At 49.1% G+C, this 26089-nt stretch overlaps 1 protein-coding gene across 1 annotated transcript; it reads right to left on the reverse strand.

The window, feature by feature from the left end:
* Positions 1-5762: 5762 nt before the first annotated feature.
* ADGRG3 (adhesion G protein-coupled receptor G3) lies at positions 5763-25138 on the reverse strand. Its single transcript, XM_036275391.1, has 12 exons — positions 24993-25138; positions 24664-24844; positions 16827-16965; positions 14995-15141; positions 14079-14213; positions 13515-13554; positions 13237-13337; positions 12975-13087; positions 10677-10957; positions 10415-10508; positions 8847-9130; positions 5763-5942 (listed from the first exon to the last, which is right to left on the reverse strand). The coding sequence occupies exons 1-12, from the start codon at positions 25051-25053 to the stop codon at positions 5833-5835; spliced, it is 1686 nt and encodes a 561-aa protein (XP_036131284.1). The 5' UTR covers positions 25054-25138; the 3' UTR covers positions 5763-5832.
* Positions 25139-26089: the final 951 nt, after the last annotated feature.

Genomic DNA, 26089 nt, shown 5'->3' on the forward strand with positions numbered 1-26089 from the left:
TGGTTGCCTGTCATGGTGGACAGTGCCAGGCTGCCTGTGTCTTGGGTTCTAATCCAGGACGAGCCTCTGATTTAGGACAGAGAAAACTTACCATTAGGTTAGCAGCCCATGAAAATGTTTTATTTTAAATTCAGAAGAAATATAAATAGACTAACAATGAATCTATAATTATGAGTCCATGCTGGATTATACTCTTCTTTGTACCAGGGCAGTGATAAAATATAATATTTTCTATTTTGTTTCTGGAGGAAGGGACCTGAAAAAGTCACAATGCAGCCTTGTGGAGATTCAGGGGGTGAAATACTGGAGAAATACTGCAGGTGTCCTAACAAGGTTATATCGTTGCTGTTACTGGTTGAAAGGTAGGCATCATCTCAATTCTCAGTAATAAAGAATAATTCTTTTCTTCTGGTTGGAATAGTATGCTGTTGTGACAAATAACATGTGAAGGATAAATTAGACTGAGGGAAAGCTCATGAGACAGCGTGTGGACATCACTCCTGGTGTACACTCCGTGATTAGCTCTGTGGGGAATTCACCAGGGTGGAGGCAGGAAGGATGAGGAAACAGGAAGGCAGTGACATACTGGGCTGGTGGAATGGAACATAGGCTTCTTTCTCTTTCTCCCCCCATGTACCATCTCATTTCTTATGTATATTTAGTTTCTTTTATCCCTACGCCCACTCCCATTTCCTGCCCCATGTAAGCAACCTTTCTGATAGGTATTTTTCCCCCAAAATAGCATGCTATTATTTTTAATTTGTGTAAATGATGTGGTGTTCAGATCTCCTGTTTTGCTTGTTTGTAGTTTGTTTTCACTGTTTTTAAGCTCCATCCGTATTGCTGTGTGTCCTCAGCGTGGGTTCACACTAATAACCTCTCTGTGTTCCCAGGGATGCCATCAACTCCCTTCCATGATGAACAATGCCACACATGTCATCAGTTCTGTCCCTTTTAGACCTTAAGAGTGTTCCTTTGAGGTAAATAACCAGGAGCAGAATTGCTGAGTCAGCAGCAGAACCCTGTTTTTCTCCGGGCAGTAAAACCTACCCTCTCCCCACCTTCTGCAATGTTCAAGGAAGCCTAGAACGTTGATACCATCTGGCTTCCTAACGTTTGCCAGTTTCATGTATCCCTATTAAATGTGCCTTTCTCTGATCACTCATGCTTTTAAATGTGTCTTCATGTACTAATGTGTTAATTTTAGATGTTTCCTTCTCTTGAATTAGCTTTTAAAACCTCAGCCCATTTCTCTGTACTGGGAATGTGTCCTTGTTTTGATTGGCAGGACTTCCAGATGTTACTCTGGTTTTCGAGTTGCCAGCATCCTCCAGTATTCTGTCACATGTCTGCTAATATATCCCCGGGTGTCCTTCATTAAACAGAAATCTGAATTTTGATGTAATTAAATTTGCCTGGTTTGAGTCTGATTTTTTGTGCTTATGAATTTTTGCTTGAGAAGTTCTGCTTTGCTCTTATGTTGCAAAATGTTTTCCTATATGAACTTCATAGTTTTGGCATACCATTTAGATCTTTAATCTGCCTGGGGCCCATCTCTGTATGAGGGGTGAAGTAGGGATCCTGTTCTATTTTTCTCCATACAATGAGCCAATTTTCCAACACCATCATCAGACCATTCATCCTTCTTGGTGATGCCACTCTTATGTATCAAGTCTCCTAGGTGTACATGAGCCCTCTGTTCTGTTCCACTGGTCTTCATGCCTATCCTTGCACAGACCTCATGTTGGATTTATCATTATGACGTTGCAATAACTTCTTAAAGAATCTATAGTTCAAGTCTTCCTTCTATGCCCTCTTTCATTAAGGTTGACGTAGCTATTTGATGCCTATATGCCACCATATAAATTTTAGAATAATTTTTAGAAAGTCCTAAAATATCATTTGGCATCTTTATTGAAATTGCATTGTATTCATAGATGAATTTGTGAAGAATTTTTATCTTTTTATATTGTTAGCTGTCTGAGAGCACAGAGAAAATAAGTCTTATTTTCTGTATATTTATTATATTATAATTTAAAAATACCAGGGATGAAGAAATTGAAGTAGAACGGAGAGAATCAGGGAGCCATGGTGGTGATGAGGGGACTCTTCCTGCAGCACACCAGTGACCACTGCAGCCCAGGTCCTGCTAAGGTGATGGCCAAGGCAAAGCTCTGGCCCAGTCACATTGCTGCCCAGCCAGGTGGGCCAGGCACTGGGCAGCCCTCTCGGCCAGTATTTCATTTAATCCTTCATCAGCCCTGTGAGGCAGCTACTGCCATCCCTGCTTTACAGGTTCAGTAGGTGAGGAACTGATCCAAGGCACGTTGTAGGGGCAGAATTTGGACCAGGCAGGTTGACCCCAGAGTTCTTGTTCTTTTATTATTATTATTATTATTATTATCATTGTTGTTGTTGTTGTTATTTTAAATATATTTCTTTAGCCCGGCCAGTGTGGCTCAGCAGTTGAGCATCAACCCATGCATCAAGAGGTTGCCGGTTCAATTCCTGGTCAGGGCACATGCCCAGGTTGTGGGCCCGATCCCCAGGGGGGGCATGCAGGAAGAGGCTAATCGATGATGTCTCTTATTGATGTTTCTATCTCTCTCTCTCCCCCTTCCTTTCTCTCTAAAATCAATAAAGAAAATAAATAAACTTTTTTTAAATTTATTTTTTAAGAGAGAGGATGAAACATCGATGTGAGAGAGAAACATCGACTGGCTGCCTCCTGCATGCCCCACATTGGGTTTCAAGTTCGCAACCCGGGCATGTGCCCTGACCAGAAATCAAACCAGGACCTCCCAGTCCATGGGGTGATGCTCAGTCCACTGAGCCACACAGTCTGGGCCAGAGTTTGTGTTCTTAACCATGGTGTTGCCACTTCCTAGGTTGCTATTGTGATAGTTCGGTGACAGGGGAACCCTGTTCATTCACACTGCGCCTTGGGGTACATGTTTGCCATGGTTTCACCTGGTCTTAACACATGTTCAGCTTTGGCAGTAACCCCCAGCACTGAGGGACCCCAGCCCCTCTGCCCCTACCTAGCACCTGGCCCTGGGGTGAAGACCAGCAGAAAAAGAGCACCTCCCACGTGCCCTCTCCATCTGCACCAGGAAATTCAGCTCATTTGAAGTTTGTGATTCCCGTTGCGCGTGTCTGGGAAAACCACAGCCCAGGGTTTAGGGGGCCAGGGATGAGGTGATAATTCCTGAACCCGAGGAATGCTCTGGGATGACATGTCAGCAGCCCAGGAAGGCCCAAGCCCTAGTGCCAGCCCGGGTCACAGAGTGACCTGTGTAGGTGGCAGGGCCTCTCGGGGCCTCCGTGCCTGGCCCCACACTGGGCTAGTGTGCTTGGCAGACTGTGGAAGGAATCTGGAGAGAGCCTAACGTCGCACCCCTCCAAGTTCACATCCAGGCTGCACAGGGTCATGCTTACCACAAGGGCTCCACCTGGATTTTCCTTAAGCCAAGGAAGGGGACCTCGGGGAGCCAACTAACTCCTGCCGAGTTGTGCCGGGCACTCGACTTCTATCACCTCACTTAATGCTTTCAGGAAGAGGCGAGGACTTATCTCAACTTTACAGACGGGGGAAACTGAGGCTCAGAGAGATGTGGTGACATGGGCAGGGTCACATAGCCCCTTAGTGGCAGAGCCAGGATTTGAACCCAGGCCTGTCAGACACTGGTGTCTGAAAGGTTAAAGTCGGTGGTCTGAGGTGTGCGGGCAGGCTAAATAGCAGTCTCAGACAGTGAATGAAGAAAAATTGGGTTTATTTAAAGAAAACGGGATGGGGGTGGGGGAACATCCAGAGGGAAGGGCTACGCGTCCGAGCCACGGAGTGCTGGGTGGATGATGCAGCCCCCAGGAGCGGGAGTTTCGTCCTTATGTGCATCCACTGGTGGGAAGGTTTTGTCAGTCAGTGGGTCTTGGGGTCTTGGTTGGTGGGTTGGGCAGGGGTTGGGTCTGCAGGGATGCGGATGTGCGATCGGGTGCTGCTGTGGTTCCTGGTGTCCGCAGATTTCTTGTCCGGCCAGTCCTGCGGCGGTTCGGTCTGGTCTTCGCTGCCCTGTGGTGGGGAGGCTTGCACAAGGGCCGCCGTCAGGAACCATGCTGCCTCGGGAAGTCCTAACAGTGTTTGTGTCTGCGCTTCCTGAGCACAAGCTCATAACCCTGAGACTTTGGGGTAAGGAAGCTGAGACCTTTGGTGTGAGAAACAGGTCTGTGAAGATAAATCTCCAAATCTACCGAGTGTGTGCACAAAAACTAACGGTGTGGCTCAGCTGACGTAATACCCACACCCTAGCAGTTCCCTTCCAGGAACACAGCGACTTGCCTAAAACCAGGGCCCCCTTCCTGTCTTTCGTCTGGTCGAGTCCATGTCAGGACTTGGCACCTGGGGGGGGGCAGGCTGGCAGCCCAGGGGCTGTGGGGAGGGTCTAATCGTAATAACTCCTCAACTGTAGAATGTGCTTGACGGTCTCCAGAGCCCACTGGACAGGGTGGGGAGTGGGTAGGGGGTGAGATTCCCGGGGGCTGGTAAGTAAAGGCCATAGCGGGAAGGTGCATGGGGGGGGGGCTCTGGGAGGGGAGGGGTCCCACAGCTCTGCCCTCCTGGTGGGGCAGGCTGGCGTGGTGGAGGCTGCTGTCTTTCTGCATCTGTCCCTCTTTCTCTCTGTCTTCTTTCTTTACATCAGCTTATCTGTTAATTCTCTCTCTCTATTTATATCTCTGTCTCTGTGTCTCTTCCTCCATCTCTACTATCTCTGCCTCTTTTTGTTTCCTACTGAGGAAACCAGTATGTGGTGCGACACAGAGGTCCAGCCACTGGGATGCGGTCTGGGGTGAGACACACCCTTGGCTCAGGGCCTGTCAGGTCGCTTCCCAGCTCCCACATCCACCTGTTAGACCAGCAAGTATCTGTTCAGGGCTCCAAACATCCCAGGGCTGGACTGGCCCGGGGAGTAAAGCCCTCAAAGTGCCTGCTCAGCTTCCTGGGTGGGAGGGTGTCCTCCTTCTGCCCAGCCCGGCCCCCTCCCCTGCCCTGGCCCCTCCTCGGTCCTCAAGTGGGCAGAGCCCTGGACCTCCAGCCCACACAACAGCAGGTCAGAGGTCAAACCACCCACATTGCAGTCAGAATGGGAACAGGGGTTTTGCTTGAGGTACCACCCCACTAAGTGGCATTCTCTGAAATTCAGTGTCCTGGACACCTGGAGGACTGGTGCCCCCTAAGTGACGGAGGCTCTTCTGTGAAGATAGGCCAAGGTGGGACTGGCTGAGACCAGGGGTAGGCGGGCTGGGAGGACCAACCCCCGAAACAAAGCCGCAGTTCACACCTACCTCAGTGCCTGAGAGGTGGCATCTCCTGAGGGCTCCTCACTACAGGCAGCCAGAGGCTGGAGAGGCAGTGACAGGGAGGAGACGGGAGAGGCTAGGCTCCTTGGAGGGACTGTGCCAACAGACTCCCCTGTTTGGGCTTAGGCCCTTACTGAGAACAGAAGGTGGGTGGTGGCAGAGGCAGGCTGCTTTGCTATAAGGGCAGGGGGTGGGCATCGTGGCAGGGGTGAGGGTGTCGCTCTGTGCTGGCGGGCTCTCAGGGTTATAGGAACTTTTGACTCCTGCAGTCCTGGATTGGGGGACTCTCAGGCCATAGACGAATCTGCGTGGGACCTTTGAGGTCATGTGGTTTGACCTGGTCCCCACTCCCTTCCTCTCCCCCACCCCCGCCCCGGCCACATTGTACAGACATGGAAACTGAGGCCCAGAGGGAGGCAGGGAGCTGTCCAAGTTCATACAGAGGGTCGGGGATGAGTTCAGAGTGCAGGGCGGCCCCTATTCGTGTGACACGGTGTGACTCTGCCCAGCTTGGGCAGTGCCAGAAGAGGACGCGGCGCTCGGGCCTGGGAAGTAGAGCACGAGGAACCAGCAGAAGATGAAGACACCTGCAGGAGGAGAGGGCTCGGGTGAGGCGCCCCGCCGAGAAACCCACTGTAAAAGTTCAAGAACTTATGGGAAAACCAGGCAAAAATGAAACTTCCTCCTGAAAAAGAATCAAATAGGCATCTGGAGTCCCTGAGAAAACGTTTACAGTAGCCCCCTCATTCGAGGTTTCGCTCTGAGGTTCCAGTGACCTGCGGTCAGGCCCCAGGGCTCCAGGGCCCGAGATCACCCGGAGCAGACGACCGTCCTTCGGACCCTCCGTCAGAAGGGCAGCAGGAGCCTAGCGCGCCCCAGTGCCTTTGCACTGAGCTCACCTCGCCCACCGTGTGGCTGCTGCCTCGTCTCCCATCAGCCCAGGAAGGGTGAGGGCAGTACAACAGGCATTTTGAGAGAGAGAACACATTGGTATAACTTTTATTACTGTACATTGTTATAATTATTATATCATCCAGTTATTGTTGCTAATCTCTTACCGTGCCTAATTTATAAATTAAACTTTAGAATAGATATCTATGTATAGAAAAAAGCATAGTATAAATAGGTTCATACTATCCGCTGTTTCAGGCATCCACTGAGGGTCTTGGAATGTATCCCCCACAGACAAGGGGGAACTGCTGTACACAAACATCTATCACAACAAAATAAAGGACTTTTCGGACACACCAACAAGCCCCACCACGGGGGTTCCCCACTGCCCCTCTGTGAGGGCTTTTACCGGCTGCGCTTCAGTAAGAAGAGGGAAAGTGTAAGGTAGAAAAATTCAAGTAAGTACAAAAATTGATAGAAAAACAAAAGCTTTGTGTGTGTTTAAGAGTAATTTATGCCCTGGCCAGTTTGGCTCAGCAGTAGAGCATCGGCCTGTGGACCAATGAGTCTCGGATTTGATTCCAGCCAAGGACATGTACCTCGGTTGTGGTTCGTCCCGGCCCTGGTCAGGGTCATGCAGGAGGCAGCCAGTCCATGTGTCTCTCTCACATCTATGTTTCTCTCTCTCTCTCCCTGTATTTCCCTCTCTCTCTACCTGAAGATAAATAGAAAAATATCATCTGGTCGGTGTGGCTCAGTGATTGAGCATCGACCCATGCACCAAGAGGTCGCCAGTTTGATTCCTTGCTCAGGTTGTGGGCCTGATCCCCAGTTGGGGGAGTGCAGGAGGTGGCCAATCGGTGTTCTCTCTCATTGATGCTTCTATCTCTCTCTCCCTCTCACTTTCTCTCTCTCTAAAATCAATAAAGGAAAAAAAATTTAAAAAGAAAAATATCCTCGGGTAAAGATAAAAAAATTTTTTTGAAAAGAGTAATTTACAACTAAACCTCTAAACAATAGTAAAAATATTGAGAAGAGCTCTGGACTGTTTGATTAGAGTGTTGGCCTGCGGTCCACAGAGACCCAGGTTCGGTTCCTGCTAAGGGCACTTACCTCAGTTGCAGTTTGTCCCCGGCCCTGGTTGGGTCATGTGGGTGGCAACCACTCAATGTGTCCCTTTCACATCAATGCTTCTCTCTCTCTCTTCCTCCTACTCTATCTGAACAAAAAATGGAAAAATGTCCTCGGCTGAGGATAAAACAAACAAACAAACAAAAATATTGAGAAGAGTTCAAGGGTACTGAGTACTGTTGAGTTTGGGAGGAAGGTAGAAACACTAACACACTCAGCGGAAACAAGTCGGAAGAGTGAAGTGTTCAGCTTTGAACCTGAAGGGTGACCTCTGAAAGAATAATGATATAACCGCCAGCTGCAAGGCGCCTCTCTCTCCAACCTTGAACCTCGGGATTTTCCAGAGGCTCTCATGTCTTCATCTGGGGATCAGCACAGACAGCCTAATAACAATGACTTCTGCTGTTAAGACTCTTTCCTCTGAAGGCCTCCTGTGTTCCCTGGGCATTATCTGTCATTCATCATGAAATCTGATGAGGTAAGGGTGGGATTATCCCAACTGTACAGATGGCTAGATACGAGGAGCTGAGTGACTTGCTAGCGTTGTGAGTGCAGCCAGGATTTGAATCCAGGTCTGCCTGTCCCCAGTGCTCACAAGAGTGATGCTGCACAGTTTCATGAGGCAATGGGAGCCAGCCCTGTTTCTGTGGGCTTGCACCTGCTGGATCCAGGACATGTGGGTTCTCAGGGACTCCCCTGGACAGGATGAGACTGTGAACCAAATCGTGGGTAAGGGTGTTTCTCTCACAGACAGGCTGCGAGGCTTCTGTGTGCATGAAACGGAGAGGTAGGCACCAAGGAGGACAGGTGCACACAGGGAAACCTTGACCCCCGCCCTGGGTGCCTGCCCCTTTGCTGGGATATCAGAGGAAGGACCCCATGGGGGTAGGGAGCAAATGTGTCAATCATTTCCTCCACTAATCACTTCTTTCCTGCCTCCACAGCTCCTTAGAGACTCTGTCCATGCCATGTGGCCCTCACACCATACGACCCTGCCTTCCGGTCCTGGTTGGACCGGAGATGGACAGCTGACTAAGATGGCTAAATCAGATCCTTGACTCTCCTAAGAACTGAAAAAGACTGAATCAGACTGTAGTCTCTAGACTTGGAAGGTCATCTAGGGATGCGCTGACCATACTGGGCAGCATTTGGGGGGCATGGGTAGGAATGGACTAGCGGAGAGAAGAAGGGAGGAGAGAAGGTGAGAGCTACATGCAGCTCCAGAGAAAAGGATGGAGAAAGTATCGGCTTTGCTTTGGGCAGCTTTCCTGAGGCGGCAGCAGCTCCCGGAGGTCAGCCAGCCTTCCTGCCTTGGGCTCTTGGGAGAGCCCTGGATATTTACAAGTAGTACCCTTGATTTGAGCAGGTCCCTGAAGAAGCCTGTTTCTCGCAAACCACTCCCTCCCCAACCCCCAACACCCCCTGGTGCAGACGAGGCAGCCCACCACCTCCCTCGCCAGGAGCCTCACCTTGGAAGGAGTTGAGCACTGCAAAGATATAGATGGTGGACAAGCCCAGGGGCGTGAGGATGGCCAGCCCCCACGTCATGCCCACCAGGCTCGAGAGACCCAGCAAGGTGAGGACCTTCTTCCAGTTCTGCCGCCGTTCCTTGCCTGCCATGGCACTGGGCAGAGTGAAGATCTTCCAGGCCACCAGACCCAGGACCACAGCGCTGAAGAGGAAGGTGACGAGGAAGTAGCCATGGACGGTGACGTAGAGGGCAGAGACGGCAGTTTTCTCATGGAACCAGCACCTGTGGAGGTGGATGGCCATTGGGACTGGGCAGGTACCCCTTGACCAGCAAGCGTTGGGCAGTCTTTCCCTGACTGACCTTCCGTGGCCAAGAAGATGCCTTTCCCTGCCTCCATCCATCAATCCCCTGCTCTCTGGTCTGCTGTCTCTTTAGACCAGTGGGTGCAAAAGCGTCAATTTGGCCCCAAAGACCTGTTTTGTTCACCCCACATTATGTTGTTAAAAAAAAAATCAAATTAATGACCATCCTTCAAAAAGTAGAAGGCTTAGCCCTGGCTAGTTTGGCTCAGCGGTTGGAGCATCAGCCCACGAACCAGAGAGACCTGGGTTCGGTTCCCGCTAAGGGCACGTACCTCAGTTGCAGTTTGTCCCCGGCCCCGGTTGGGGTCGTGTGGGTGGCAGCCAGTCAATGTGTCTCTCTCACATCGATGATTCTCTCTCTCTCTTCCTCCCTCTTTCCCGCTCTATCTGAAGATAAATGCAAAAAAAGTCCTAGGGTAAAGATAAAAAAAAAAAAAAGTAGGAGGTTTAGCATAAACATGCAGATTTCTGCTGCAGCTGCCCATTACATGGGTGTGTGACTACCAGTCTACTGCAGCCCCACCCAGGCCACCACATGCACTTACGTTACCACCTACTGGAACCCTGTGGCCCCTGCTTTTGAAGCCAGGGGACATGAGCAGCCCCTCTTAGCACAGAGCCCAAGACCGACGTCCTGGGAGGGGCTCAGCTCTGCCCCACGACTCCCAGCACTGCAGGGGTGAAAGACCCAAAAGAACATGTCTATTAGCCCCTCCCCATTGTACAGGTGAGGAGACTGAGGCCCAGGGAGAAGACAGGCTTTGCCCAAAGTCACACAGCAACTCAGAGGCAAAGCCTAGATAGGACCAGGGCTGCTGGGGATGCTTGGGCCAGTCATACCCTGGACAAGGGTACTTGATTGAGGGGCAGGTGGGGGCTGCGAATCCAGCTGAGTGCTTGGCATGGCAGGTTGGAGTGGGGGCACTTTTTAAAATGTGTCCTAAAGTGCCATATGGGCTGGTGGTAAGCCAGGCTAGAGCAAGGCATCCTGCCTTCTGGGCGAGTTCACTCTCCTACTCAGGACCCCTCACTCATTGCAATTCCTCTCTCTGGGCCTCAGTTTACCACTGTGTATCTGAGGATCCTTTGCTTTGACTTACTCGGTCTCTCCTCCCAGGGTTCCCTCCTCTCCCCACCTCCCTCTGGCTTCCTTATGTGCTGCCAGGGACCTGATGCCACTCCTGCTCCCACAGTCCCCACTCACAGCTCCAGTGTGGTCCTGTTCTCCTCGTCTCGGATGGTATAGAGGCCATAGCTGTTGGCACTGCCGGTGCCGATGACTATTAGGGCTGGCAAGCCTGGGTGGGGGAAAGAGGCATGGCACTGCTGGGACTCCTGTGCCATATCCTCCTCTGAACCCCACCCCAGCTGCCCGTCCCTCAAACCTGAGCGTGTCTGAGAGAGGCCGCTCCCCTCCCTGCCCTTCACGGCCAGCCATCCCCTCCGCCCAGCCAGGTGACACCTACCCCAGCCCACGAGGCTCAGCTTCAGGAAGTAGTGCCCGAAGTAGATGTTGAAGACCCTGATGACAAGCAGGTAGAGGTGGAAGGCTTCCAGGACCATCCAGGTGAAGACACAGAGCAGGAAGTAGTGAAAGACGGCCCCCCGGACCCAGCAGGCAACATCAGACTCCTGTGGGCCATGCCCCACGTTGATGAAGAAGGTTAGATTCAGGAGAAACAAGCTAATGCTCAGGGCCACGTGGATCTTGGGAGAATCTTCTGACTGGAACTTCTTCCAGGAGAACCTAGGGAGAGAAGGGCCAGTGAGAGGCTGCAAGAGGCCGCAGCATCATGGGCCCCCACCTCCTCTGCCCTCCCCTGCCACAGCCAGAGTGAGCCCCTTCAGGTTCCGGACCAGGGGCCTTCTCACGGCCCCCCAGATCCTGCTGGTCTCGTCCCTCCACACGATGCTTTAGTCAAACTGAAAACTTGCAATTCCCTGAATGCATTCTGCTTTTCCATACCTCCCAGACTTTGCCCATGCTCTTCCCTTCACTCTCAATCTCTTTCCCTACTCTGTCTTCAAAACTCTCCTTGGGTGCTTCCTACTGGGAGACTTTCTCTGAACACCCCTATCCCAGGCTGTTTACCTTCCCCTTGTCACTGTCTCTCCCAGCGCTGTGACCTTGGGCCTAGCACCGGAGACAAGCGCAGGCTCTGGATGCTCTGGCTGGGTGAGTGGACAGCTGGCACGGATGCATGAGGCCTAGGGTGCAGCAGGCAGGGTGAAGCTCCGAGAGGGACAGGGACTCTCCAGTCACAGAGCAGAGCAAGGGCTCCAGGCTCCTGGTCCAGTGCTTTTTCCCAAGGTCACCTCCCTCTCTGTGGAGCCTCCACTCTGAATTCTTATCAAACTAGATCCTAGAGCGCTCTCATGCTAGAGATGGGTGCCCGGAGCTGCTTGTAGGGGGCAAGAGGGGTAATGTCTGCCCTACCTAAGGTGCCAGGTATCACCCTTGGGAGCTGAGCAATTCCTTGGTGCTCCAAGCTGGCTCACAGAGTCCAACAGTGCAGACAGCTGGCAAGTCACACTCAGCTTGTTGGGGGTGGGGTGCTGTCCCAGGGGCTTGGGGGATGGCTGCAGGGGTGGCACCACTCACACTCATGGTTGGGTCTGAGATGGAGTGGGTGGAGCCAGTGGGGGCTGCAGCCCAGGGCCAAATGGTGACAGAGGCCAAGAGGCACATGGAGAGGACAGTGGGAGGGCCCCAGTCTGTCATGGGTCCAGGACAGTCATGGGTCAGGTGGCCAGGGGATGGGACAGGCTGGGGCTTGGGGCTGCTACCCCAGGCTCCTTCAAGCCGGCAGGTCCTGTGGGCCCATCAGCCATGGCCTGGGCCCAGGAGGGCCTGGGCACAGGCTGCAGCAGTCTCTGTTGTTTCTGCCCGCCCTGTCCCCCTCCTTTTTCCAGAAGCAGCCCCAGGTTTCCCCGAGGAGCACCCTTTCCCACTCTCTGCCACGAGGTTGGGTGGAGCTGGCGCTTTGTTAGCTCAAACCCAAGAGCAGGCACAACCAGTGTAGTCTGTACCTTGGCCACAGTGACTTGTGCAGTCATGGGCACTGGCCCGGTTAGATCAGAAAAACTCGACTCTGTATACACGGGATCAAACTGCACAGAACACACACACTCGGAAAAAATGGTGAAAACTCATTGAGGTCTGTATGTTAGTGACACTGTGCCAATGTCAATCTTCTGGTTTTGAAATTGTACTAGAGTTACAGAAAATACCTTGAAGGAAGGCTGGATGAAGAACGCATGGGACTCGATGTACTATTTTTGCCACTTCCTATTAGTTTAGTTATTTTAAAAATATTTTAGAGACTTCAATTCTGGGACTCAGTTTAGGATATAAGTTGTCTAGGCAGCTAAGAAACCGATGCAAGCCTGGGGCTCCCAGGGGCCCGTGCGTGGAGAAGCTCCTGGCACGACTGAAAGAGGAGAGAGCAAAGCTATGAGAAGCAGAGGGAGACCAACTCCCGGGGACAGGGACGGGTCCTGGATCCAACAGCACCTGAAGTGAGCGCACCTTGGGCTTTTCAGTTATATGACCCACACATTCTTTATTATGTTTAAGTCCATTTGAGCTGACTGCCTACCACTTGTAGCTGAAATGGCCCCAACACATTTCAACCTCCAACCCCTATAGATGAGAAAACTAAGGTTTAGAGAGGATATGAGTATAATTTTGCAAAACCAGGGTGCCTTTGACCCTGCACCACCACTGCCTTTGAAGACGGGAGGGAGTGGGGAGGGGGACCCACCTCAGGGCAGCATAGAAGACAATGGTGAAGGCCAGAAACGTCATGGAGGCTCCGCAGCCAACCTGGGAAATTCGTGTGAGGGCCTGCACGGTGACCTTGTCCAAGATCGGCCTCTGTGGGCAACACCCCCAACCAGAACCCCATCAGCTGGAGGGCAGGCCCACCTGCCTGCAAAGGCCCTGGCCCCTGTCAGGAAGCCCCTCCCCGGGCAGGAGTCTGGGCACCTCCAGAACCGCTGGGATCAGGGCGGGTGGGCTGTTACCAGCAGCAAGGCAAAGAAGGTCAGGTGGTCACAGCGGCAGACAGTGCCCTTGACTCCGAGCTCTGTTGAGCAGCCCTTGGAAGACCAGTCTCCTGCTGACCCTGGGGAGGAGAGGAGGGGAGGGAGTGGAGGGAAAAAAGAAGAAGAGGGACCGCAGAGGAGAAGAGGTGAATGAAGAGTGAGGAGGAGGGGGAGGGGCCCGGCGGGTGGAGCCCTGCACCCCTAAGGAGCCCATCCCCTCCCTACCTGTCTTTCAGAGAAGGTCCTCCAGGCCCTACCTTTAGTCTCATCCCAGAATACGCAGGTGAGGGTCATGTTCTGAAACCAGAGAATGGCAGTCAGAGGAGAGGCAGGGGAGGTTGGAAGTGGGGAGAAAAGAGGGTGGGCGGGGAAAGGGAGAAGACAGCATGCTCCCTTGTCTAGGTGTGTGTGTGCATCAGGTAGGAAGAAAGGCTCACCCCGTGGTTACACGGGAACATCAATAGTACCATTTGATGGCTCCTGGATTGGGGTGTGAGGGGCGTGGGTATAGTGATGGGCTGTGGGTAAAAGGGTTTCATGTCTGTCAGTGGGTGTGTAATGTCAAGTGCATGCAAGTAGGTGTGCCAGGTCCTGTGTGCACCTCTGTGAGCATGCAGGAGGGTTCCGGAGGGCATGTGGGCATATGTGCACAGAGTGGGCATGAGTCCCTGGGCAAAATTGTGTCTACGGCCCTAATAGCTTCTCCTGGGTGGATGTGGAGGGTAGACAGTGCAGAGCCCTGAGCCTGTTTGCCCATGTGCCAGGGCTGCCCACCCACCTGTCTGCCCCTGAGTAACCGCCAGCCTGGGTGGGTAACTCACAGGAGGCTGACGCTGGTGGGAGAAAGTGATCTCCAAAGGCTCTGCCAGCCCTGTGACACGCATACGGCCCAAACTCACGCCCACCAGGCGATTGTTCAACACACTGCTGTCGTCCTCCAGGCTGAGCTGGGGGCCCTATGGAGGGAGATGGGGGAGGCCAGGCTGCAGAAAGGGCTGTCCCAGCTCAACCGTGGCAGGGGCTGCTGGGAGCCTCCAGGACCTGTGGTCCTTGCCTGGAGGGTAAAGTCTGAGACCAGAGGGCCAGAGGACCAAGGGTCATGGGTGACATCTTCCCTGCTGTCTCCTGCTCGGGCTGGGCCAGGGTGGACCCTACACTCCAGGCAAACTGGTCACAAAGCCAGGCACCCAACAGCTCTCCATCGCTGGCCTCCAGAGCTCCCCTATTCTCTTAACTGGAGAGCAACAGGGCCAGAAGAAAAATCAGCCCAGAATGGAGGGCAGTGGGTGCCTATGGGGGTGAGCACTTGGCCACACCAGCACTCAGGCATACACGTGTCTGCATGTGAACAGATACATGCCTGTGGGGAGACACATGGACCACATCTGCAAGGGCATGGGTACACTTGCTCATGTGGACTGTATGCACCAGGAACAGAAAAGGATATGCATATTTGCGCATGCACAGGGACTCACAAGGCACACTTGGGATATACATACAAGTCCAAGGGCACTGGTGTGTGGGGTCCGAACATCTGACAGTGTGTGACCAGTGTAAGTCTGAAGTCCACAGATTCTAGAGACTGGGGCCTGGGATGACCGGGGGCTGCTAGAGAAACTCCAGAGGCTCATCTCCTCCTCCATCGCCACTGGGTTCCTCGGGAAAGACTCTACAGAGCGCAAGCATTGCCTACTGAACCTCAGAGCTGCCCTGAGCCAACATCCAGCTTCTTCTCACCTTGAAGATGTCCCCTGTGCTGATGTTCAGGACAGATATGGCCAAGCGGACCGCCGACCTGCTGCCCTGCAGGGATGCAAACAGGCTCCTGGGCAGCCGGACTCTGTCTGGAAACCTGGGCTTGTCCTCTGTCACCTGCCCTGGAATCTGTAACCACAGACCCAAGGATTCCAGTCCCCAACACAGGTACTGCCACTCCCCTGTGGAGAAGGGAAACTGAGGCACACTGGGTGGAGGGGCAGCACCTGAGGACCTTAGCTCTGAGAGGCAGGACATCTGAGGGCACAGCCCAAGCTCTGCTCTGTCCAGGCTGTGAGCCCCTGGACAAGTCACAGCACTCACGGAGCCTGTTTTCCCGTGGAGAATGGAGGTGACAAGGTGCCTGCTTGGCCACCTGTGAGGCTGAAAGTGGGCTATGACAAGATGACCCCTGGATGAGCTCAGCTTGCAAGTGTGAAGGGTCAGCTGTGGTGCACTTGTGGCCAGGGTCTCGACAACCCTTGTGGCTCCACAGGGCGTTGTGGTGATAGTGTCTGGCTTCTGACTTGGGAATCAGTGGCAAGAGCCCTGGGCAGGACTTCTCAGTGGTTAGAGCATTGGCCCACACACCAAAAGGTCATGGATTGATTTCCATTCAAGGGTATGTACTTGGGTTGCAGGTTAGATCCCTGGCCCTGGTCAGGGCATGTGCAGGAGGCAACCAATCCATGTGTCTCTCTCATATAGATGCTTCTGCTTCTCTCTCTCTCTCTTTCTCCCTCCTTCCCTTCCAGTCTCTCTAAAAATCAATGGAAAAATATTCTCAGGTGAGAGTTAAAAAACAAATTAATTAATATTCACTAGTTTTAAAAAAGTAAGTGGAAAGAATTAGGCCACCAGGAAGGGAGGTAATGAGGGCAGAGGTAGAGGCTACAAGAGGTCACACTGAATGTGATTTCCACCCCTGCTCCCAGAAAACGAATTGTGTAAAAGCTAAGAATGCTGATAATATTGAAATAACTGTCACTGGGAGCTGCCAAGTATGTCTTGTTCATTCTCTGACCTCGCTGTTCCCCTGGAGCTGCAGCCTCATCCCGCCTGGTCCTGCCTCCCAAGCATCCCCTGGGCAGAGGGACAGGGGAGCTAAGGTTTGAAGCTGAGGTTCTGGCTTTCTCCTTCCTGGTCTGGACCATTGTCAAAAGGACATGGAGGCGATTCCTGGGCTCAGCCAATTGTATGACATAATAAAGGGTTGAGCAAAGCCATATCCATCCTTCATCTCCCCTTCTCCAGACATACCTGAAAGTTCCTCTTGCCTGCAGCCTGACCTTCCTGTGACTTCATCCCTTTAAGGAGGCTGCACCCTCACCGTGCCAAGCATTCCTTATGAATTATCTCATTTGCTCCCCCTTGAAATTGGGCAATACTACCATCACTTTACAGGTGGGAAAACTGAGGCTAAGATAAGTTAAAGGATTTGCCCAAGGTCACAATAGCTAGTAAAGGGCAGAGCTGGGATTTGAATCCAGAATAATGTAAATTCAGAGACTGCCCCGTTAAGCCTTTGGCACGAGCACTAAGTGTGGCTTTACTGGTGTCAAATGTGCCCCTGGGCAGAGGAGCTCATGGGAATGTCATACTCTGGAGGAGCCATAGAGCTCATTTTACAGATGAGGATGCCAGGGATTTCCGCTCTCGTGAGGGTGGGACATCAAGCATTGAACTCAGTCTCCTCGCGCTCAGTTCAGTGACCTTCCAAACATCTAAGCCTAGAAACCTGGATTATCTGTTACCAGGATCTTGCCTGAGGAAAACAGGCTAGAGCCAGCCAACAGGGACAGGGGACTCTTCACCTGAGAGGGACTCAGAGAGAAGTGCAGGTCTTCTGAGATGTTGGTGCTGACGTTCTTGACAAAAGTCTTCAAAAAAGACAAATTCACTGTGTTCATCAGACTCTTCTCCACCATATAGGTCTCGTAGTCCAGCCAGTATCTGCAAGGGGCCAGGAGTCAGGGGCAATGTAGGAACTTGCATCTGAGTTACCCACTCACCTGGTCCCCAACCTGGATGAAAGGAGGAGAGAGACCATGGGCAATGCTCACCAGGTTCTTGGGGTAGGAGGGGTGACCCAGAATAGCAATGGAAAGACTTTGGGAGCACCAAGGAGAAGTGGGGTGGAGTGGGAACAATCTAAGCTTGTCCCAAGGGATTCTAGCCAGCAGTCCCTCTGAGTATTTCATGTGTTTGTCTTTTTGTGATAAAATCCATACAATATAAAATTTATCATTTTAACCACTTTAAAATGTACACTTTATTACCCCAAAAGGAAACCCTGAACCCATTAAGCAGTCACTCCCTACCCTCCTCCCCTAGCGACTGGCAATAACTAATCTGTCTTCTGTCTCTTTAAATGTGCCTATTCTGGATATTTTATATAAATGGAATTAATTATATGGCATCTGATCTTCTGTGCCTGGCTTGTTTTACGCAGCATAATGTTTTCAAGGTTCAATCTATGTTGTAGCATGTATAAGTATTTCATTCTTTTTTGTGGATGAATAATATTCCATTGTATGGTTCTATCACATTTTGTTTTTCTATTCATCTGTTGATGAACATTTGAGTTGTTTCCATGTTTGGGCTATTGCAAATAGGGCTGCTATGAACATTCACATACAAGCTTTTATTTGAAGACTTGTTTTGAACTCTTTGGGTACATACCTAGAAGTAAAATTGCTGGGTCATATGGTAATACTATGTTTAACTTCTTGAGGAATTTTCAAGCTGTTTTCCACAGCAGCTGCACAGTTTTAAATTCCCACCAACAATGTATTCCAATTTCTTCATATAGTGACCAATACTTATTTTTTTGTTTTGTTTTTAATTGTAGCCATCCTAGTGGGTATAAAGTGGTATTCATTGTAGTTTTAATTTCATTTCCCTAATGTGTAATGATGTTGAGCATCTTTTTATATGCTTGTTGGTCTTTGTATATCTTCTTTGGAGAAATTCCTCTGAGTATTTTAAACTGTGGGATGATAATTGCCTGGCATGAGTGAGCACCTCATCACATTTATTGACTACTAACTGCATTCTGGGACTTCAGTCTTTGGAGACTGGGCTGCATGGAAACTGACTTATGGGAACTGAGCTGTTGTCCCAGCACACAGAACACAGGAGTTAATTGGCATTTATTTTACCACGGCCCCCTTGCCTCAGCTGAAATAGCAGAGGGAAGCAATCCTGCAGCGCTCTCCGTGGTACTGAAACATCACTGACCGCCAGGGTCTGTTTTCCTAAACCTGGGGTCCTAAAATCTGCTGCCCAGGTTAGGCTTGAGATAGCAATGGGAAGGAATGGGGGTGGGAAAAGCAGATACAGCCAGATCAAGGCTGTTGGAAAGGAGTAGCTATGGAGGACTTGGCTGGGAGACAAAAGGAGGCTTTTATTTTGACATCATTTTTGAACACTCACAGTTACCAAGAAAAAACCCTCAACGAAACCACAGAAAAAATACTGTGTAATATAAAAAGTAAGCCATGCAAATATGTGCAAATGTGCTTGGGTGGAGCAGACAATTAGAATACCATCAAGCCAGAAACAGTGGGGCGAGTTTGCTCAAAACCATTGATTGAACTACATTGGTTGAGTGTGTGTGTGTGTGTGTGTGTGTGTGTGTGTGTATTTCACCTTATGCATTTAAAAAATCATTTGACCTCATAAAACAGCTCAATTTACTTTCTCAATAAAAGATTTTTCTCATCTAATTCTCAGAGCATTTTTTTAAAATTATTTTAGTTGTGAAATATAACATTTTCAAAAAGTCTAAAGCATAGATATACCAATATAAGCATCATTTTCTTTGTCTGATGTTAATATACCTACTCAGATTTCTTTTGTCTCATGTTGCCTAATACATATCTTTCCACATTGTGCTTGTTTTTGTTTTGTCTTTTTTTTTTTTTCTTCATGGTAAGTGGTGTGACTTTCAACAACTTGTCTTTTACCTTGGAGGGGATATCTTGTCATTCTCCAGACATCTGAATGCTCAGTAAATTTAGTGAGGTGATGGGCCCCTGATTTCTTGTGAGGTTTATCTCCCATCCTCTAGTTCACATGTGTCTTCCTAAGGCATCTTAGGTACTTGCCACTTTCTGCTCATCAAATCTAATCAGCATAATGCTGTCAATATAGTGGACAAGTGATGTTTTGTATAATGTCAAGATTAATAATTTCTCTGTGAATTATATGATGACAGCCACAAGGAGAATTGACACAGCCCCAGAGAAACACTGTGGCAGAATACTGTTGGCTCTGCCACATAAAAATAAATTGCTCTGGCAGTCCTTGAAAACTGGTATGGAGAAAAAAGTCTTAGCCATGTAATAGCTGCATACCAGTTACCAGGGACTGTGCTGCTTTATTCATGTAAACATATTCATCTGGACAACAGCTGCAACTGGACTCATCATGTGATTAAGTTCGTGATGGTCCACAGTCATTCTCTAAGACCCACCTGACTTCTGGTGAGTTAGACGGAGTTGGGATAGGTACCACCACCCCTGCTTCTTTCAAATCTTTCATAGTGGCATAATCTCTGCAGGGATGTAGTTCAGTTGCTGGTTTACTATCTTGGGAGAAGACATTCCAGGAGCTTCCACTTAGCTCTTTAATGGAATGCCTCCCAAAGGCAGACAATGGAGCAAGCATAGTCTTTTCAATACATAGTGCAAAAACAATTAGATATCCAGATGTGAAAGTAGTAGTAGTAATAACAATAGAAAGTTAGACATTTATCTCACATTGTGCACAAAAATTGATTCCAAATGCATAACCTAATTGTAAGAGCCAAAACCATATACTTGTAGAAGAAATCTTAGGAGAAAATCTTTGTAACCTTGGGCTAGATAAAATGTCCTTGATATGATAGCAAATAAACACATAAATTTAAATTTGACTTTATCAAAATTAAATGTTTTGATCTTCAAAAGATACTATTAGGAAAATAAAAAGACATACATACATTGGGAGAATATATTTGCAAATCATACATCTGATAAAAATAACTTGTACCCTGAATATATATGGAATTCTTAAAACTCAATAACAAGAAAACAACCCATTTTTTTTAAAGGAGGAAAAGATTTGAATAGTTATTGCACCAAAAAATATATATATATACAAATGGCCCTGGCCATTTTGGCTCAGCAGTTAGGGCACTGGCCTGCAGCACGAAGGGTCACCAGTTCAATTCCCAGTCAAGGGCATGTTCCTGGGTTGCAGGTTTTATCCCTGACCCTGAGGCAGGCAGCCAATCAATGTGTCTCTCTCACATCAATGTTTCTCTCTCTCTCTCTCTCTCTCTCTCTCTCTCCCCCCCCCCTTCCACTCTAAAATATCAATGGAAAAAATATCCTTGGGTGAGGAGGATTAACAACATATATAATAATTAACAACATATATATATATATATATATATATATATGAAAAGATGCTCAACATCATTAGCCATTTGTGAAAAGCAAATTAAAGCCACAGCGAGAACGCACTGCACACCCACTGGGTATAAGCGAAAAGCCTGCTAGTGCCGCGAGGCTGCGTTGCAGCCACAGCTCTTACACCGCCAGTGAGACGACAAATGCTACAGCCGCTTTGAGAAGCAGCGGGGCAGTTGTTCATAAAGCTAAACACATCTTCGCCATGTATCCCAGCAATGCCATTCCCAGGTATCTACCCCAAAGAAATGAAAGACTTGGCCTGGCTGGTGGGGCTCAGGGGTGGAGCGTGGACCCAGGTACCAAGAGGTCACATGCCCAGGTCATGGGCCTAAGCCCCTGCAAGGGGCTTATAGGAGGTGGCCCATCAAGGTTCTCTCTCATCAGTGTTTCTATCTCTCTCCCTCTCCCTTCCTCTCTCTAAAATAAATAAAGAAAAAATGTTTAAAAGAACAGAAATGAAAGACTTGAATTCAAATGTTCATGGCAGACTTATTCATAATATCCCCAAACTGGAAACCACCCAAATGTCCACCAATTGGTAAATGAATAAACAAAATGTAGTATATATTCATCTGGTGGAATATTTCTCAATAATGAAAAGAAAGAAACTATTGACACAAGCTAAAATATGAATAAAAATTTTTAAAAAACCATTATGACAAATTAAGGAAGACAAACTCAAAAGACAACTTATTATATGGTTCTTTTAGATGAAATGCCCAGAAAAGGCAAATCTATAGAGTAGAAAGCAGGCCAGTGGTTGATTGTGGCTGGGTACAGGAGGAGGGATGAATTGCAAATGGGCACAGGGCACTTTATAAACTATGCAGGGTATTTGGTGGTCTTAGTGGTGGTGGTCCTGGGAAAGGCGTCAAATGTACAGCTGAGTTCTCCTCCAGATAGCTTTCCGAATACTAAATTGCGTAGTCTGAGAGGCACTGGCTAGGTTGAACACTCTGGAAAGCAGAGCAGAGTTGTTCACCATCTTTTACTTTCTCTTAGTGGATGGTAGATCAAGGTGAATGCAAAAGCAATAAAGCTTTGAGAAGAAAACAGAGACGACTATATTCATTATCTTGGGGTAGGCTAATATTTCATTACAAGCCCCCAAAGCATTAACCATAAAGTAAAATTATGATATTTTGCACTGTATTCAGAATGTCTGTCCTTAGTCAAAAGCTAGCACAAAAAGCCCTGGCCAGTTTTGTTCAGTGGTTAGAGCGTCGGACCGGGGAGTCCCAGGTTCAGTTCCCGCTAAGGGCATGTACCTTGGTTGCAGTTTGTCCCCGGCCCCAGCTGGGGTCATGTGGGTGGCAACCACTCAATGTGTCTCTCTCACATCAATGTTTCTCTCTCTCTCTCTTCCCCTTTCTCTCCTTCCCACTCTATCTGAAGATAAATGCAAAAAATGTCCTCGAGTGAGGATTAAAAAAAAACACCTAGCACTAAGAGAATGAAAAGGCACCTCTCAGGAGAATATATTCACGCTTATATATTTGCTAAGACATGTATCCAGAACATATAAAGAACCCATAAAACTCACTAAAGAACCGTTCAGACAACCCCATAGAACAACAATCAAAAGACTTAAAAGGGCACTTCACAAAGAGGTCATCAAAATGTCTAATAAATGTACAAAAGGTGTTAAACCTCAACAGTCATCAGGGAAATGTAATGAAACTCACTCTATGTTATAGCACAAACCTGCCAGAATTGCTAAAATGAAAAGTAGACAATACCAAGTGTTGCAAGAATATGAAGCAACTAGAACTAACTATATATGGATAGTCGGGGTGAAATTGGAAAACTGTCGGTTTCTACTGAAGCTAATCACATGTGTACCCTGTGACTCACCAATTCCACTCCTAGAAATACACCTTACAGCAAGTCATGTTCACCGAAATACATTCATAAGAACATGCACAGCCCTACTATTTTAATGCCCAAAGTTTAATGCCACTTTTGAGCACTGGCAGAAACTGGAGACCACCCAAATATCCATCAACATCAAATGGATTAATGAGTTGTGGTTTACATGTTATATATATTATAAAATAATAAAATGAAATACACCAAAATGAAAATAATTGTTACCTCTGAAGAGTAAGAAGGGAAATTTTTCATTCTCCTTTCTATAGCTGTTTTCCAAATATTTTCTAATGAATATGTATTACTTTTATAATCAGAAAAAGTTATTAAAATAAAGAACACTCAAATTTATTGAGATCTTACTATTTGTTAATAAGACCTACATGTATTATCTCATTTAATCTCAACAACACCATGAGATAAGTATAGAAACGAGATCAAGAACAAAGGCTTTGACTCTGGCTGGTTTTGCCCAGTGGTTAGAGCATCAGCTGGAGGACTGAAGAGTCTTGGGTTCAATTCCCACTCATGGGCACATACCACGGTCACAGGTTCAATTCCTGACCCCTGTTGGGGTCATGCAGGAGGCAACCAATTTCTGTGTCTCTCTCACATCCATGTTTCTCTCTCTCTCTCTCCCTTCCTCTCTCTCACTCTATCTAAAAATCAATGAAAAAATATCCTTGGGTGAGGATTAAAAAAAGAAAGCAAAGGTTTTGGAATAGTAGTAAAATGACAGCACTGATAATGAGATAATGATAATAGCTAACATGTCTGAATTATGTATTTAGTGCTTGCAATAATTCTACAAGTTAGGTGTTATTTTAGCCCCAGTGGACAGATGAGGAAAGTGAAAGGTAACTGCCCAAAGTTTAATGCCACTTTTGAGCACTGGCAGTCTGAGCCCAGTCTGTGCCACTACACCTTCCCCACGGATGCCTTCCAGACCTAGGCTCATGTTCGACTTTGCCACTTGCCTGCTAAGTAACTATGGCCAAGCTATTTGACCTTTTGGAGCCTTACTTTTCTTATCTGAAAAATGGGCTGATAACAGAACCTAACTTAATAGGATTGTGATGATAAAAGAGGTAACTCTGTGAAGTGATAAAGCTAGAAACAATCCACATCCTCTGATCCCAGAGACCCTGCTTTTTTCAAAGTGCTGATCCCACTATAAGGTAGCACAGAGAATAGCTTCTTGGAGCTAAGAAGCTACAGGTGAGGATGGGATCATTTTCAGGCCACTGCAATGATGTAGCTCAATCAGATTACTGTCCTAACACCCAACCTAAGAATACAGGCTTTTCGTGCACTTTTTCAACAACTATGTGTTGAGTAACAACTATGACTCTATCCTGAGTATCCCAGAAGATTTATGGGCAACTTTGGGTGGAAGGAAGTGGAGGGAACAGAGGCAAAGATGTTTTTGGAGATGACTTTTGGAGATATTTTATTCTAAGCCCTTTCCTCTCCCTCAGTCCAATATCTCTTGGTCTTATTGATTCTACATCATACAGTTTCTCTAGTCCATCCCTCCTCTCTAGCTGCTCAATGCCAATTGATGGTGGTGGTGCTGCTGGTGGTCCATCCCTCACTCTTACCCAGACTAGCACACTCCCATCCTACCTGGTCATATCTCATCCTGCATTACCACCCTTATGTTCTTCTCCGGAGCCTGAGCGATCTTTCTAAAATGCAAATTGACTATGCTCTTCTTCTATTTAAAATATAGCATTGCCCCACTCCCTGCTGCATTGGTGTAGGTTACACAACCCTTCATACTTTGGTCCCTACTTATATTTTCAGTTCTGTCCACCACCGATCCCACCTCCGCATTGTTGCTTCCATCCCCAGCACTTTACTCTCTCACAGTTCATGCACTACATTTCTTTCTCAATACTCTCTGAAGTTCTGTTGCCTGTATCTCCTAACATTGTTTGGGTCCAACTGGAAAACTCCTATGCAACCTTCAAAGTCCTTTCATGAGTTCCCTCCTCTGTGAAGACTTGGCAGACTTTTTTTCCTTTGAGCTAACTTGGTACCTTGTCCCCCATTCTGTATAACCACACTCTAGAGTCACTATCATTTGGTCCTGTGTTGGCCCTTCCACAATTCCCAGTGGCCAGGACAGGGGCTGATTTATCTTTGTATTCACTGAATCAGAGTCCCGGGATCAGGGAGAATGTACGTGTCAAACAACCAGGTGGAGGGGCAAGATGAGAGCAGCATCTGGGGTCATGGGGGCTGATAGCTCCATTCCTTCCCTCCTCCCCACCCCTGCAGGAACCCCAAAGTCCTGCTCCAGCTCAGAGCGCCTTGTTACCTCCTCAAGTTTCCCAGATCACAGGATTCACTGCTCAACTGCCCGCACTTTGTGAAGCACTGAGCAGTGTTCTCAAGTTCAAAGGGTTTGTAAATGTCCTTATTGATGAGCCCCAGGCAGACTTTCCTCGGCTCCTCAGGGTTTGTTGCCTGCTCAGATTTGTTCATGGAATCTTTTGCACCTAAGGGAGAGATGCAGAGTGTGAAGGTGCTCAGACCTTCAGGGTGGGCTCCTCGGAGGATAGGCTCCAGATGCCCCCACTCCTTACTTGTCCTTGTCCCTGTCATTGGGTCTCCCGGGCAGGAGGGAATGAGGAACCAGGTGCTCACCTGAGACCAGGAGCAGGAGGAACAGGAGAAGCAGGACCCCCAGGGCCCTGGGCATCACCATCCTTGGCCAGCCTTGTCCACACTGGCGGGAGCCTTGTGACTGTGTGTCCTCTGGTCCCAGGCTCTGCAGGGCCCTTCTGCCCTCACCCTCCGCTGCAGCGTCAGAGCTTCCTGTGGCCTCTTTGTAACCCTTCCTGCTCCATGGCGCCATCGGTTGGGTTGTGAAAGGTGTGGGGAACTGGGCAGCGCTCCTGGTCTCATCCCATTCTGTGACCACCCGCAGAGGGAGCCAAACTCCAAAGGAGCTGCTGAACCCACCCAGGGATGCCCCTCCAAACCCTGCCTGGGAGGGTGCGGTGGGGCTGGGGGCTGGTGACCACAGAGGCCTCTCACAGGAGTGGACCGCTGGGGAGTGGTGGTGAGCACAGGCTTTGGAGTAAGGCACACCCAGCTCAGACTTTCCTCTCACAAGCTGGGGGCCTCTCGGAGCCACTGTTTCCTCCTCTGTAAAGCATACAGCAATGGGCTGCCTCCCAGGAGCAGGTCAGAGTTTGAGGAAACCTATAAATGCTGGGCAGATAGCCTGGCTATAGGGATGAGGATGGAGATGTGGATGGTATTTATGCCCTCTTGCTCACACCTATGATTTGAGCAAGTCCAGGCTCCAATCCATGCCTGCTGGGGGCCAGGGAGAAGAAGAGCAGGAGCCAGCCCAGGGGTCCTGGTCCTTTCCCACCAGGCTAGATAGCAGGAGAGGCAGGAGAGGAGGGGGCGGGGACAACAGCATGGGCTCTGGGGATTGGTCAGGCCTGGGCTGACATCTGTCCTGCCCACTTCCTGGCCTGATAAGCTTTCCCTAGCTGTCTGTTACCCTGAGCCTCTCATAAGATCCCATGAAATGATGTCTGTGGGACTCACAGTCTGTTTGTGTGGCCATTATCAACACTATGGTTTTATGATTGTGAAATCATTGTCTTCATGGCCCAGCAGGTCACAGTGGCCCAGGCAGGAAGTCGGGGCAGCAAACACACATGGGGTGCAGCATGAAGGAAGGGAGGGGCTGGCCACTTAGTCCCCGACTCTGGTGGCCCCAAGGA

This window comes from Molossus molossus, unplaced genomic scaffold (genome assembly GCF_014108415.1).
Source record: "Molossus molossus isolate mMolMol1 unplaced genomic scaffold, mMolMol1.p scaffold_m16_p_21, whole genome shotgun sequence".
NCBI lineage: Eukaryota > Metazoa > Chordata > Mammalia > Chiroptera > Molossidae > Molossus > Molossus molossus.